Raw genomic sequence first — 15,561 nt, 5'->3', positions numbered from 1 at the left:
GACGTCGTTACTTGCTTGGCTCTGGATCTCTGTGGCATCTACCTCATCTCTGGTTCAAGGGACACATCCTGTATAGTGTGGCAGGTTCTCCAGCAGGTAAACAGCATCAAATCTCACCGCCTTCATCTCGCCTCACTCACACATGTGCACGATTATGAGCTGCTCTCAAAGTTATGGCTTCTCATATGGATTGTCCTTTGTTCTTTCTGTCCTTTAGGGTGGCTTCTCCAGCGGCCTGTCTCCTCGGCCGGTGCAGATCCTCTGTGGACACGACAAAGAGGTCACCTGTGTGGCCATCAGCACTGAACTGGACATGGCTGTCTCAGGGTCGAAGGTCAGTGATGTCACATTCTGTTAACAGTTATAAGCTTGATACAAACATGCAGAGACATTATTTCTTTCTTTTATGAATAGCTTTTTCTGAGCAGCAGGCCAAACATCCAGTTTACCACAATGAAAGGCAAATAAAAGCAGCAACACACTTTCTTGAATATTATAATAGTTGCAAAGTAATTTTTTAATAATTGATGAATCTCTCCATAGTAAACTATTATAAAAGGTTTTTTAAATAAAATGAACCTCTCTTAATAAATTGCTTGAGTTCTGTAGGTTTGGGAAGGCTTTTAAAAATGCTGCTCAAAAAAAAAAAACACAACTTGGATGTTCACCAAGCACAGTGAGATGTGGCTCATTAGAATTGGGAATGCAATCTGTACCAGCTACACCCCCCAAATTACACTCTTTATAGGTATGAAGAGACAGATGTTGCCATCTTATAGCCAGCAGTGGTTCAAACCTGGAGAGCGTGATGTCACCAAGTTAAGGGCAAACCACAGTGTTGGCTGAATTTTATTTTGAACTTTTTTTATAATGTGCTCCAAACTGGTTAAACTGGTTATATTAGAGAAGGAGATGTGGAACATGCAAGACCATTATGGCAAGCTGTAGATTTCAGGGCTTTACATTGATTTGTTACGACTCTCTCCGTTGCCAAAAGTTGCAGCACGACGGGTTGCCAAGTACTCCATAAACTTGGTACTTGTGGGTCCATGTGGCTTTGGTTTGCATGGTGAACCTATTAAAAAAAACATACACAAAGAGTGGAGAGCGGTTTACATCGGCGTCTTCACTGACCCTCTCTTGCTGTTGTCAGGATGGGACCGTGATCGTGCACACGGTCCGACGAGGCCAGTACCTGCGGACGCTGCGGCCCTCCGGGGATAGCTGTGTACCGGCTCAGATCTCTGAGCTCCAGGTGGGCATGGAGGGCCAGATTGTGGTACAAACCTCGCTGGAGGAACGCTCGGAAAGAAAGGTACTTTTAATACATTTAATAACAGTTTATACACAAACAAGTTTCTCAAACTGCTGTTAAAACTGCTAATTCCTACAGGACAAGTACTCCATTCATTTGTACTCGGTAAACGGCCATCTGCTGTCCTCCTTCACCATGGAGGAGCAGGTGACCGCTCTCCACCTGGTGTCCGAACACATCATCCTGGGCACCGCCGAGGGCAGCCTCCACATACGGGATTTATGCAGGTAAATACACTGAGAATGCGCCGTGAAGTCCTTTAAAATGCAGCGCGTTTGGTAACTTTAAGTTTGAACCCTTCTCCGTTTGACAGCCTGAATGCTGCCGTAACACCGCTGGCCTTGAAGGTTCCTGTGAGAAGTGTGTCCGTCACCAAAGAGTGCAGCCACATCCTGGTGGGACTGGAGGATGGGAAGTTAATAGTGGTGGGGGCAGGGAAGCCCGAGGAGGTGAGAAGCAGGCACATCAAGTGATTGTGAGATGCGGGAATGGGGTGGTGGTGTATGTTTGTATGTGTGAGGGGGAGGGGGGGTAATCATATGCTAAGTGCTTGTCGAAAACCCGTTTTTTTTTTTTTCAGATGATAATTGAGCGTCTTTAGTCTGACATCTCCATATTAGTTGCCCTCCGGTGGAGTTTAACATGTTTTCCTCTCCCGTTCTCAGGTCCGCTCAGGACAATTCTCCCGTCGCATTTGGGGCTCCACACGCCGCATCTCTCAGGTGTCTTCAGGTGAAACAGAGTATAATCCCAATGGGAATGCTGGCAAATGAGATTCAACTCTTGAGGACTCTCCTGCCTGCAGATACCTGCACCACCAAGATGCTCAGCAGACTCGACAAGGCCTTTGTTCCCCTTCACAAGCTGGGAAACGATCCTCCTCAGCCACTGATCTCTCTGAGAGAGACTATACACTGTGCACTTTTTAAAAAAAAAATTCTTAAATGATTTGATATTTTATTGCATATTTCATTCACAGTTGTGTACTGTTTTTAATCAGCATCATTCCAAAGAGTGGCCTTTGTTTTTCTGTGGATGGAGAAGAGCTCTGCGTTTGAGGTCGTGAGCTGCTGTTGAACAGTGAGTCACGCTTCAGGGACGTGATTCACGCTGATGCACATGCAGCGTCAGACACTGAGAGAAGTGACTCTGTGAACTCTTCGGGGCTCCATGTTCTTGGCTCCTGACTGGTCAGAGGAACAGCTGTGATCACAGATGTTAAATGTCCCAAAGCCATTGTTTTGGCATTGGCACCTTCTTAAATCTCCTGGAAACTTGAAAACCGCTGTAGATGTTGCTCCAGATTTCCACATTGCAATACTGGTAAATACCACACGGGGGTTGACACTGTAAAAGGAACACAGAGGGGGCCAGCCGATCACTATAGTGAACCAATACTGTATTGTGATCCTCGGCAGTCGACGGCAGGATTTGTCCGATCCTTGCAGCAGGAATGCACCGCAGCACCACAGCATGTGGTCCGGCATTCCTTCAGGCTCTACCGGATGTGAAACTGTTACAATTAAAGCCAACTCTGCTTTGATGGTCAAGTATGTGAAATATATTCACTTTTTTTGTCATGACTGGGGAGCTTGGATGCAATGAAACTCGAGAGGAGTGCCTCCCGTTGCCTTACACACAGTGGATTAACGACCTAAAGACGATCATTATTACTCTGTACATCACACGACCATATCCCCGTTTTTATTTCATCTGAAAAGTGCCTTTTAGTTGGTGTCTTGAGCTGTGTCTAAACACTGAATTCCAGTCATCTGTTTCTTTTAAGATCTCTGTATGTGAGACTGTTGCCCTACTGATCCCCATTTAAACACTCCTTACTGCTCTACTCTGACTCGGATGTGTATAACATGTTGTTAATGGACTCAAACGTTCTTGCCTGTACTGGTATTGTTCTGTTTGATGATGGATATGTCTGAAGACATGAAGACTCGGGAACACGTGAGCCTGTGAGCGAGTTTCCGAGGAATTCACTTCCTGCCAGCGTCTTTTCACTGTGGTTGGAACAAAATAGTTGTTGTGCCGTGTCATCACGGGACAGAGACAAAGGGAGCTATTTGGGCGAAGCCGTGCCCATAACATGGCACACACATTCAAATGATCTTTGTAAATGATACTCAGAAAACCTTACGTGTGAGCAAGTTTGGAATAAACTATATTTGAAATGTTTACTTAATAATTAATCTGCTTTCCACTCTGGAAACACAGAGAATCTTTACATCCAGGCTGTCTGCTGTCACATCTTATTCAATCACACAACTGTGTTGCTGCTCCAGGTTTACTGTAATTGCTACGAATGTAATATTTCTCTTAATTATGCAGTAAAGTTTGGAGTCTTACTTTAATAAATGGAGCATTTGGGTCTTTACATTAACAGTCCTCTATCAAAATAGTTTTTGTATTATTTGTTGTTCAAATGACCTGATTTGGATTAAAAGTGATCCCTACAAAAAACCTTAAGCGAAGGTCTGCACCGCCTTGAATTTGGATTATCCTCCAGTTTTTGTAATGTTCTTGGAAGATGTTGAAAATACACTTTTTAAAAACTTTAACATGACAGTTGGGATTGTGGTTGTCTGTAAGTCTGTCTGTCTGAGTCTTAATGCTCCTTGAAATTGTCTTAATATGGCCAATAGTTGTGAGTGTGCGCTTCTATTTGAGGAATCCACTGTGAACCGCTGCCCATGTCCTGAGGACGATGAATGAAAAATGAGCTCTGATTCTTGTGAACCACAGCAGGAAGGAAACCGATCCGCTGCCACAACGTAGATCATCCAGCTCCTCTACTGTAATCCTAGTCTCACATGCGTCTGTGATGTTAACTCTGGTGGAGTTGAAAAGGTCACGGTGAGCGGCATCACATTTACTTGGAGAGGGGACTTTGATCTCCCGGTGGGCCGAGCATCCTGTCGGCCTCCCCATAAACACCTCCGGGGGTACAATTCAGAGGGGTGGGGAGGGGTGAGGCGGGTGATAAAACCGACCTGGAGACCCCCAGTCAAACACAAACCACAGAATAATGAATAAGGGAAGTGGAGTGGGAGGGCGAGGAGGGATGCAGTGGCTCTGATGTGGCTGCGTTGACAATGGTGGGAGGGGTTTACACCTTGCTCTCAGTTATTGCTAGTATCTCCCCTCTCCAGACCCGAGAGCAGGCTGAGGGGATGGGATGTCGTGAATTGCTGCAATTTTGGTGTTGTTCAAGTTGTTCCTGCCAAGAACCGCGAAACAACCCTCGAACAGGCCTTCCGCCAACGACCTCAGTGCCCCCCCCCCCCCCCCCCCTCCAGGTCCATTTCTCCTCTGCATGTGGACAACAAGTTCATGTTTTTCTTTTTTTTTAATCACTCCCACCCATGTATGACCACAGAGGAACTCGGCCCTCAGATAAGAGTCTGTGGCCCTACGGCTAGGTCATTTAGACAAGAAAAGAAAAGAGAAGTGAGGGGAACTGTTTATTTGTTTGACTGCTGATAAACTTTTATTTGATCACTTATTTGATGTTTCTTTAATGCATTGCAAGCAAAATCCTCATCTTGCCAAGTAGATTTAGTCCTAAAAGCATTTTTCCTTAAGAAAATAACCAGTGTGATAAGATTACTACAACTTATTGCCAATAAAAATCTACTTGCATTAAGAATTTCCTCAACAGAAGTATCGATATCAAATAGAAACAAACGGGATAAGGCAGATTGCTGCACTGGAATTAAGAAATATTACACTTTATTATAAGAAATCTTGAAAAAAAAGTTGTTTTTTTTATTGGAAACATGTCAAAATAAGACATTCCAAAACCCAATAATAGAAAAAAAACTACTTGGCAAGATGAACATTTTTACAGTTCATTGGAGAAAACATCTAAAATGATGAGTATATAGGAGATAAAAGAGAACTCATGTGACTGAAATATGCTTGACGTTTTATCAGAGCAGGAACATCCTCCTCCTCTCGTCCCTCAGCCGGCTTTGAAGTGCAAGTAGTATTGTGTCTGAGAGATCTCTCCATTTGTTTTCCTCTGATGTCTCCAGCCCCCCTGCGATGCATTCACTAGAATTTACAAGGTGTGTAATTTACCCTGCGTTGGTTTTCTAATCTTTAGAATTGTTGAGATCAAACATGTGGTTCTTCTTAAGAGCACCTTGTTTGATTCACATGCTCTCTTTTGTTTCTGATAACAACTGATCACAGCTCTGTGTCAGTATACCCGTAGGGCTGTAAAGTGGTGTAAAATTAGGTTTTATCTTGGAGCCACAGGTTGTTGTTTTAAAAGATCACTTTGAATATAGTTAACATTGTAAAACATAATATGAAAAGCTTTTTACACATTGTGTTTCTACGAGTAAACATAATGATGTAATTGTCTAATCTTTATACATCTGAACTTCTGGGTTCATGCATTCAAAATGGTACTTTAGTCAAATGTACAAGTAGTATTAGTATTGGCATTGAAGTACCAAAAGTATATTCATTATGCAAAATGGTCCATGGTTCAGAATATTGTACATTGCATTGTTATTAACAATGTTATCCAATGCTGAGTAGTTTAATTATTATTGTATTATTAATCTGAATCTACAAAGTAACCAGTAGCTGTAAAGTAGCATATAATTGGAAATTGTGCAGAAGTGCTATACTTGAGTAAACATATATGACCAGAAGTGTTAAATATTAAATAAATACATCAATTTAGATAAATAGAGGCTAATTAAGACATAAAACAAAAAATAGAAACATAAGAAATAGCATTTCATAATACATTATTTCTCTATTTCATGGTTCTTTTACATACATGTTGATGTGGTGGAGAAAGCAGTCAGATCCTAACATCAAAGTACCACAGTGAAACATTATACAAATAATATAAAGGGATTAAAAAAGTAGGCGTAGGTAAAGGTAGCCTACATTAAGTATCATGTCCAACGTGTACCCAAAAATCAAAAGTAAAAATACTTAAATAAAATGTTCAATGTCATGTGTATTACAATTAAATAATCCACATTGTGACTATTTACATAATGGTAGTTTAATATACTACAATGAAATGTTTTGAATGTGTCTAAATGTGTAAGGTAACCGGTAACTATGGTAACTATACAAATTAAAGCATAAAAAGAACAAAAGTGGCACCAGGTATTAATACTCAAGTAAATTAGTACTGTACTCGTACTTACTTGTGTACATCAGGCTATTTGAGTAAACTGATATGTATTCATTATTATTTCACTATGTTCCGTTTCTCAATGTTGAACACTTATATGTGCCTCCATATGCATGACTGCTTAGTGATCTCTTCATATATTCACACATAAATCCAGCAGCATAACGTGACTACTAACCACACACACACACGTCGGTCGCGGTTCTTCCGTTACATCGCTGCTCCCAGCGGCGCGTCGCGGGGATGCAGCCAATCACGGCGCGGCGCTGAAAGCTGAGGAGATGGGAGGAGAAAAGGCCGAGGAGAGCTTGCGGGAGCTTTTTCCTGCCTCATCTGTTGCGAAGCTGCGGGAGAGGTGGCGGCGCCGTGCATCCTGCCAGCCGAAACAGAAGTGACTTTGTGTTGCCTCAACACGCTACAGCAGCAGGGGACGCGCAGAGAGAAGCTGATGGGAGAGTCGACGGATTACACAGCCTGAAAACAAACCAAACAAACAACAACCCATCCGATTGCTGGACCATGAGCGAACTTTTCCCGTTTGCGTAACCGATGCGTTTTACGCGGAGCCGCTTCTTCCAGTGTCACGTTTCGATTCGAAGAGGTGAAGTTTCGATGACACTTTTTATCCGGTTGTTGAGGGCTGCAGACTGAAGGAAAGAAAAAAAGACGCACCAATCCGCCCGCTGGGAGCCGAGGAGGACGTTGGACTTCTGTAGACATGAGACCGCTCGTCATCTGCGCGCTGCTGCTCTTAAAGGTAACCAACAGCTAATGATAATGTTAACACACTCTTCCACTACTCCAACGCCTTCATAGTCTGTTCATTCATATGTCTCTATCATCATCATCATCATCGTACAAGCAGCTGCTGTGAGCTCCAACCACCGACTTCAGTCTTTACACCATTGTTCCCAGAGGAAATCTGTCTCACTCCACACAGCCACATTTCATTAAGGCTGTCACAAGGCCGCTGTTGGTGAATATGTTTGTTGTCGTTTGGTAAATTGGCAGCGGAAAGAGTGAAAGGGCGACGTCAGATTACATCGTATCCTGTCTTTCTCTAAAGTCTCCCGTGACCAAACAAAAGTCAAACTACTGCTTGTTTTGCTGTAATGCTGCTTTTCTTGGACTGTGGCCTACCTACTGTACATCTACACAGACTCCTATGCAGCCTCTTAAGCTTTGATGAGTTACTCACTTTGGAAAATCACATGGCAACAAAACCCAGGAGCATACAATTAAACAAGATTATGTCCCTATGAGTGATAAATGGTGTATTTTAATGGACAAATTACAGTTTTCGTAGCGTTTGATAGCATGTTATTAAGCCAGGATCCATGTGAAAAGAAAACCAGTGCCTCCACTGTTGAAGAAAAAATAATTTGACAATCATCTTACCTCAAAAAGCCCACTGGGCTTGTAGTCCTGTCGGGACATGCTCCTCAGAGTCAGAGCACTTTTGTGAGATCAAAGAATTGAGATAAACCTCCAGTCCTTAAAAGATGTGTATCTCCCTCCTATTACAAGGGTGTCATATCAGAAGGGCTCCTTTGTTAGATCCATGATGTTCTTCCTCAAACAAAGAGTCACTTTAAGTATGTTTCTTCGGCCGCTGAAAGGTTTTAGTGCTGCCTGATGGTGTTATTACTCACTGGGTGATCTAGTGCAGAAGTATCTCACAGCGTGGACCGGGTCTTCACGGCTTTCTGCCGGGCTCTTTTGCTCGTACTTTACTGTACGTGTTGCCATATTTGTTGCTTATGACAATTCCTGGTGAAAATGTGGCTTAGCATGTGGCCAGTAGAGTCTAGTAGAGTCTGGATATCCGGAGCAAAGCAATTATCACAATTTTCTCCCAATTTGTGGTGTGTGTGTGTGTGTGTGCGCGTGTGTGTGTGTGTGTGTGTGGGGTGGGGGGTGTTTGGTTTATTACCACAGTCATTTGAATTTCCATGGTGTAGTTAAGCAGATGTGTTCAAGATCATTAAGGAATTTGAACCACCTCTCAACTCTTTGGTGCGAGTTGGAAAACCAGTAAATTAAAGGTTAACACGTAACTTGATTTAGGATCATAGTTTTGGGTGAGCTTTCTGCCTGGAAAAAAAGGGAAACCCTTGTCCTTTAATTTGTCCCTCATGCTCTCTGTGTACTAATGACAGTAATCAGTGCAGACGGCTGCAGCTTTGACAACTTTCCCTCAGCCCAGGCTCAAAGACCTCTGTCTGTTGGCGTCACAGCCCAGATTGAAGGCTCATGGGGTCGTCGTCTTCACAGGGAGAGAGCATCCTTTTGTGTGTTTATTTTCACGCAGATTAGATTAACTCTGGAAACTCCAGCCTACGCGCCTCAAAAGTGGCCTCACTTCAAAAGGGCAGGGAAAATGTTTCAGGCACAGAGACGGCTGAAGTGTGTGTGTGTGTGTGTGTGTGTGTTTGTGTGATCCGCGTTGAATGAGTGACTCCGGCAGCCGTGGAGTTGAGAGCCCCATTGAAAGCACTGAGCAGTCCTCCTCGGTGGTCCGTCTGTTCTCACTGGGGAATCCCTTCAGATTGCAGCTTCTTACCTAAATGGAAAAAGCAACTGCAGACCCCCCCCCCCCCCCTCTTCCCCTCCAGCCTTCCTGAAGACAGAATACTCTTCGGAGCGTGCAAATCAATCTTTGCTTGAAGTTGATTTTTCCCTGTGTTGTTACAAAACCTAAAGGAAGCACAACACTTTCTATTATGAGGTGGATTTATTGGTCATTATGCCAAATTTGATCTAATGATAATTCAGTTTAAAATCATGTGGTAAACTTTACCGTCTCATTACCTTAATAACTGTAATAAATATAAATTGGTCGCTGAAAAAGTTTCTCACACCAATAAACATGAAGTGGTATCCATATATAATGCTTTTTTATATACTATATTAGATAGTATACATTATATTACATTATCCACATGAGCCTGTAGATAATGACTTAGTCATTCCTCTACTGAGTAGATCAGTGTTCCCACTCGCCTGTAGTGGGGCATGGAGTAAATATTTCATTGTGCACTGGGTGGCAAAGAGCCAAGCCTTTAGTCGTTCCTGTCCTCCAGGCAGGTTTACAGAGCCGGACCAGCCCTGACACACACCAGGCGCTGCGAAATGACAGAAATCCAAGCTGGTGGTGAAAATAAAACAGAGCCACTGTCACCCAATATTTATCAAAGCATATATTGAGGGCTAAAGGTTTTTAGCTCGTGTTAGCAGAGTAGCTCCATCTGTCACATGGGGAGGCCAGAGGTAGTTACTACCAGAGGTAGAAGTTATTATGGCCCAGACTTGGTCACAGTCTGCCATCTCCAAACACCCCACTGGTTCCCGCCTGCTGGATCCTACCAACCCCGACACCCTAATACCTCTGATCTGGGTTCTGCGGCTGCTGCTCAGATATCATCAGCCTCCTCGAGGCGCTGCAGTAAAACTGGCTGTTGCTTTTGGAACGGGGGCGAGCTGCCTTTCAAAGCTGTTTCTCCTGTAGTATCAGCATGGAATATTTCAGTGTTTTCCGTCTGGGGGCATGGTGTGTGTGTGTGTGTGTGTGTGTGTGTGTGTGTGTGTGTGTGTGTGTGTGTGTGTGTGTGTGTGTGTGTGTGTGTGTGTGTGTGTGTGTGTGTGTGTGTGTGTGTGTGTGTGTTTCTGGTGGGCTTCATGATTGAGGCTGGACAGGTTCACACACGTTGCCGTGTTTGCTGGCAGACTTCAGAGACAAAGAGAGACATCAGTTTAGCTGTTACTTTTCCCCTTTGCAGGAGGTTAGTTGTTAGACATCTGTTTGCTCTTGTTGGCCCCCGGGCGGAGAGGGCCAATCTCCCTTAAATGTGTGCATGTTTTAGATGCCGTTGTTCAGAGGGAGTTAGCGAAACACTGACCTTCGCATAGACACACCTGTGACTTCAAAGGCCCCCCTCTCACCCAAACAGACACTTACACGCTGGGCAGCCTTGGTTAACTGACACCCTTGCCTGGGGCTGGAACTGTGTCCTTTATATATATATATATACCCCCCCTCCCCTTTCTGAAGAAATGCACACTCATACAGTGTATTCCCACAAACAGTTACACATTGTCATTCGTAGTGATTTGGAATGAGTGGGAGGGCGGAAGCTCTTTATGCTTCTTCCTTCCTCCCTCTCTCAGTGTTTTCCTTCACCCCTTCATGTCTTATTCTTTCCACTGGTCCAAAGCCATCTGATTAAAGCCAGCCACTCCTGACAGGCACCAGCCCTGCTACACAGGCCGTTAGGAATGTCTGATCTATCCCTCATGTCAGAACTCAAGCTGGGCTCTCCATTACCCACTTGCAGATAAGGACTCTGAGCACTTTAAGGGTGAAAACTGAGGCAGATTGAAAGATAAAAAAAAAAAAGGCAATTTTCAGTTCGCCCAGTTCCCCGCTTCTTCAATCGCACAGGGGCAGGATGTGTGTGCATGTGGTGTAAGGCACTCTGTGGACAAAGAACAGAAAAACAACTATTGGCAACTACCTCAATTAAATAGGAACCCTGTGACTTTCCAAATGGCCCGAGACATATGATAGTGTTTGTTGAGTTACACAGTGGTATTTCTCTTTCTAACTGTCATTTATTTCCCGTAGGCTACTCTGGGAGATGCCTGTGCCAGCGGCCAGCTCACCGAATCAGGGCAGTGTTGCAGTCTGTGTCCTGCCGGCTTCGGAGTGGAGGTAGAGTGTGGGAAAGAGGATACCAAGTGCACACCATGCCCACGGGGTAAGCAATTATAATCTAATGTTACTGCACCAATGTGGAGTATGTTCCACCTGCCTTATCATTATCTCTGTCATACGTCAAGATTTAAACAACGTTGCAGCCGATATTTGTGAGAGAAACACAGTTTCTCCAGACTGACGGTGTTTTTGTCGTCCGTTTCCCAGGAACGTTCTCCGCCTCTGAAAGCCTCGGCCCTTGCCTTCCCTGTGCAAAGTGCCCCCTCAGTGTTCCCACGTTGGCCACTTGCTCTGCCGTTCAAGACACACAATGCGAATGCGACAATGGCTTCTTCTTTTTGAGCAGCCATGGCTTGTGCGCGCCGTGCTCCAGATGCACTCGCGGCGAGGGCTTAATCCGAGAGTGCGGTCCACACGGGGACACGCAGTGCAAGATTTGTGTCTCAGGAACATTTTCTGAAGAGACTATTCCCACCAAACCCTGCCAGACCTGCACCCAGTGCTCCGACAGCGAGGTGGAGATCCGTCACTGCATAACCAACTCGGACACACTGTGCATGGGTGAGTTGTAAGGAAGTATGAGAAAATACATTGAATTTTTAAAATCCTGGTTTTGAATCAATCCTACAGTCATTGTCCTGCTGCTGCGTTCAAATGCACAGCTGAAAATAGTCTGCAACAAACACAATTCACTCCTGTTTTAGCTATGTTTGTTCAAACCAAGAGTGGGGACAGACTAAGGGAATTTGAAAGACAGATTAATGTTTTGTTGGTTTAGTTTTTTAATGGAATTTTCCAGTTGTAGTGCCAGCCTTATCCCTTAAAGATCTAATGCAGGGGAAGGCAGCGATAGTAAAAGATAAAAGATAAAAGAATGAGCTCAAGGGAGGGGGACAGGGAGTGGGAGGGTCTGTGGGAATACAAGGACATGTGGTCAACACCTGCATCCACTCCCCATCTGAGCTGAGAAACATGAGCGGTGGAAAAAGAGCCCACTTAAGTGCTGTAATCCAATTGGTATGAGCTTGACAGGTCTTTAGGTTAGCTGCCCCCAAGAACCTGGAGGCCAAGGGAGGCTGCCGACCCCGGCAACTAGTCGGCTTGCTCCCAAATGGCTACACTCACTCTCCAGGAGTACGGTCATCTGTACACACTCTGGGTCCATATGTCATGACTGTTTGACCCCCAGGAGGTCAGCGCAGCACCGTGTAGTGTTTGATCCGAAAATAGGCAGACCGCAGGAGGGAGAACGAGGCTGAAAATGGGGACAATGAAAGGTTTCAAAACCCCAGGGGACCAGGATGGCTGAGGCTATCATTACATCAGGCGTAGAGGCTTTTGTGGAATTATTTCAGGCCCTAATTTATGCAACCCATATGTGTTTCTGGTGTGCAGATGCAGCGATTCTGGCCCTGACATATCTCCCTTTCTCAAACTCAACAGATAAGAAGCTGCACATTCTGTCTCGTCCTGCTCTGGGGGGGTCTGATGCTCCTCGCTGGCCGGGGGGCGATGGGGAGACTAGTCCTGCCCCTGGAACGGCCAAGTTTACCCCGCAGGATGAGGGAAGCAGCAACAACATTCTGGCCTACGTGTCTGTTCTGGCTGCCGTTGTGCTCGGTCTGCTTCTTTACGTGGCTTATAAATGGTGAGTTTTCGCGAGGGATGAGTCCTGGTCCTTAAATGGATGCAATAAAGATTGGAAGAACCGTCCTGCGATGAAAATAGCTCACTGTGGGCCGCTTAGCTGACATTGTTTTCTTCTGCTCTTCCCAGCTGGCGATCATGTAAACAGAAGAGGGCTCTTTCGAAGGCCCGTGCAGCTGAGTTGGGAGCATCTCCCGAGGGTGAAAAGCTCCAAAGTGACAGTGGTGTGTTTCTGGACTCACACAGCATACAGGACAACCAGCCCAGCAAAGGTGTGTGTAGACTTGATTAACAGGCGGTGACAGTAATGCACAATGAAACAGAGCAATGTGCCAAAAAAGCGTTGGATGGATGTAAACAATGCAGGCTCAATTTGAATAAATGTATGTTTTTAAAAGAATAATTATAAATGATTTATAAATGCATTACACATTTGTTAGGCTTCAAAGAGTGCTTTAGGAAACAATCGCTGAATATGACTAATATTCATATTATTATTGAAAATTGGTTCTTTGTGTATAAATAGCCACATGCTCAGCTAATTATATTTGCGTTTTCCACAGGCACTAAAAGGGACAGCAAGCAGGACAACCGTTTGTACATCAACCTACCCCCCCACAGGCAGGAAGAGGTGGAGCGCCTCCTGCAGGAGGGAGGGGGCCGGGGGTGGAGGCAACTGGGTGTGGCGCTGGGCTATGAGCCTGAACAGCTGGACCTGTTTGGGCGTGGAGAGGCCCCCACTCAAACGCTCCTCTCTAACTGGGCCCAGAAAGAAGGGTCCACTCTGGGACTGCTGTGTTCGGCACTGGCCCGCATTGAGAGGCCTGACGTGGTCACGGCTCTTAACTGCCCCATGCAGGGTGTTTCTCTGGTCTGAAGGCTCCTCCAACGCACGCATGACACGGACTCAAGTGAAGAACTTTCATTGAAATGACATGGAAGGCACTCAGACACCAACATCTGTCACTGATTGTTCTGGTTGCTTTGTTGGACTTACTTTTTTACTAACCAAACAAAAAATATTCATTGTTATCACTTTCCTCTGTACCAGTTTATGACCCCATTAGATTTGACATTGATCCATCTGCATGCCAGCACTCCTGTGACGTGTCCGCCATCGCTACAGAGCAAATCATCTTGCCGGTGCACATGAAAACTCTGAATATACTGTATGTTGCAACATTACCACTAACGAGGGAGCAACATTTTCAATCAAGCCTCAATGGCTTGCTCAATTGACACTGCAGAAGTCTGATCATATTTGGTTAGAATGACAATGAGCTCCACATACACCTACAACAGTACATTTACAATGTTGTTTACATACACATGAAACCTGGTCAAAATGTGGTGCACAAGTGGGATTATCATGAAAAACAAAATCACTGTTTACGTGTTGTGTGGAGAGAAATCAGATGTATTTATCTCCTGCCCCGATAGAAAATATCAGCCTTCCACCTGCTATTAACAATAACAGTTTATCTCATCACATTTCTAGATTGTTTTTAACTTCAGCAACTTCACACACTGCTTTCCAACCTGACGCGACTCTCTATTTGGGATCATTTCTCTCTATTTGGGATAATGTCTCTCTATTTGGGATCATTTCTCTCTATTTGGGATCAGGCCTGAAAAAAGGGAAAACAACTCCAAGAAACCAAATTTGGTTGACATGGCCAGGTGATCAACCTTCCTGATGTTGCTTGCTAAGAAGACGATCTAATGTGTAGATGGGAACTACTCACTCGATTGTTTAAGTTTGTTGTCTTGTTCTGTTGTTTTGTTTTGTTCCCCCTTCTTTTTCTGCTGCAGTCACTAAGTAGCCTTGGTATTTATTCATACTGAGGATATATCATGCACCAGCGATGTTTGAAATTTCATTAGAAAGCACAGAAATTAAGCATTCTGTGAATTATAAAAACAACTTTCTTAGCTCTTTAATAGCCATCTATGATTGTAAATATCTTAAATATTGATTTGTTTTGAAATGAGATCATTCATGAACTGTGAAGATGGAAGAAAAGGAAAAGAAATGAAATTATTCTCCTTACATTCGAATTACACAGCTCCATTTTGGTTGCCTTGATTTGACACATAAACACAAAATCCGAAGACACCGTTAACATCGATGCTTGTGTCCAAGTTGCCATCTTGCTTTTGTATTTATTTCATCACTGTTCCAAGTATAAAACTAAATAAATCTATGAGAGCCATGGACATCGGCTGTGTGCTAGTTACACTTTATAGATGGCATCAGATGGTTTGATATTTTTTTACCGCCAGCCGTGTATGGTTTTGTGTATATATTTCCTAATGGTCTATGCCCCAATGTGTTTTTGTAAGAGTTTTATTCATTTAATAAATAACTTTGATTATTCGGTGTTTCTTTTGTTGTAACAGAAGTAGCCCTACCTATGACTATGACGATGTTCATGTCTTTATGGATTCGATGTGCCCACCTGTGCCGTTTCTTGTGGTGTGATTGTGGAGTAGCTTAATTGAATACAAAATGAATATACTTTTAAGAGTGCCTGAATAGGCCTACTTGTTAGCAAGCAAGCAGAGAAGTTGAGAACAGCTATAAGCAATGGCTACATAATAGGGCTCATGGCTGAGGATGTGATCTAAAAGGGTTCATTTTTATTTTTAACTAAACAGTTTGCTTAAACTAACAGATAGTGAACTAAAATGAATGGATTCATATGCTAA

At 44.0% G+C, this 15,561-nt stretch overlaps 2 protein-coding genes across 6 annotated transcripts in view; both read left to right on the top strand.

Annotated features, from left to right (window-relative positions):
• The window catches only part of nbeal2 (neurobeachin-like 2), a 32,639-nt gene extending 28,754 nt beyond the window's left edge, over positions 1–3,885 (top strand). For all 4 annotated transcript variants that reach the window (XM_084026784.1, XM_084026783.1, XM_084026782.1 and 1 more), the window contains 6 exons: positions 2–96; positions 218–334; positions 1,154–1,315; positions 1,394–1,542; positions 1,629–1,764; positions 1,981–3,885. In XM_084026784.1, coding sequence (XP_083882910.1) covers positions 2–96; positions 218–334; positions 1,154–1,315; positions 1,394–1,542; positions 1,629–1,764; positions 1,981–2,088 — 767 coding nt within the window. In that variant the 3' untranslated portion in view covers positions 2,089–3,885. The remainder of the gene's footprint in view (position 1; positions 97–217; positions 335–1,153; positions 1,316–1,393; positions 1,543–1,628; positions 1,765–1,980) is intronic.
• Positions 3,886–6,810: 2,925 nt separating this feature from the next.
• nradd (neurotrophin receptor associated death domain) lies at positions 6,811–15,227 on the top strand. Of its 2 annotated transcripts, XR_014598295.1 has the most exons (7): positions 6,811–7,248; positions 11,116–11,248; positions 11,413–11,766; positions 12,649–12,853; positions 12,982–13,124; positions 13,416–14,438; positions 14,479–15,227. XR_014598295.1 is itself a non-coding variant. In XM_084026687.1 (6 exons), the coding sequence occupies exons 1-6, from the start codon at positions 7,210–7,212 to the stop codon at positions 13,727–13,729; spliced, it is 1,188 nt and encodes a 395-aa protein (XP_083882813.1). In that variant the 5' UTR covers positions 6,811–7,209; the 3' UTR covers positions 13,730–15,227. The 2 variants fall into 2 exon arrangements, 1 of the variants encoding a protein (XP_083882813.1); XM_084026687.1 differs by having other exon boundaries at positions 13,416–15,227.
• Positions 15,228–15,561: the final 334 nt, after the last annotated feature.

This window comes from Eutrigla gurnardus (genome assembly GCF_963514095.1).
Source record: "Eutrigla gurnardus genome assembly, chromosome: 14".
Classification (NCBI taxonomy): Eukaryota; Metazoa; Chordata; class Actinopteri; order Perciformes; family Triglidae; genus Eutrigla; species Eutrigla gurnardus.
Note: the sequence above shows the minus strand (reverse complement) of the source record. Positions and strands in the feature narration are given on the sequence as shown.

What these genes read in the sequence shown, in the direction of transcription:
- nradd (XM_084026687.1), top strand. Translation starts at nt 7,210, where the DNA reads ATGAGACCGCTCGTCATCTGCGCGCTGCTGCTCTTAAAG. An exon ending in CTCGGACACACTGTGCATGG is followed by an intron (nt 11,767 to 12,648) that starts GTGAGTTGTAAG and finishes CAAACTCAACAG; the next exon opens with ATAAGAAGCTGCACATTCTG. An exon ending in CTTTACGTGGCTTATAAATG is followed by an intron (nt 12,854 to 12,981) that starts GTGAGTTTTCGC and finishes TGCTCTTCCCAG; the next exon opens with CTGGCGATCATGTAAACAGA.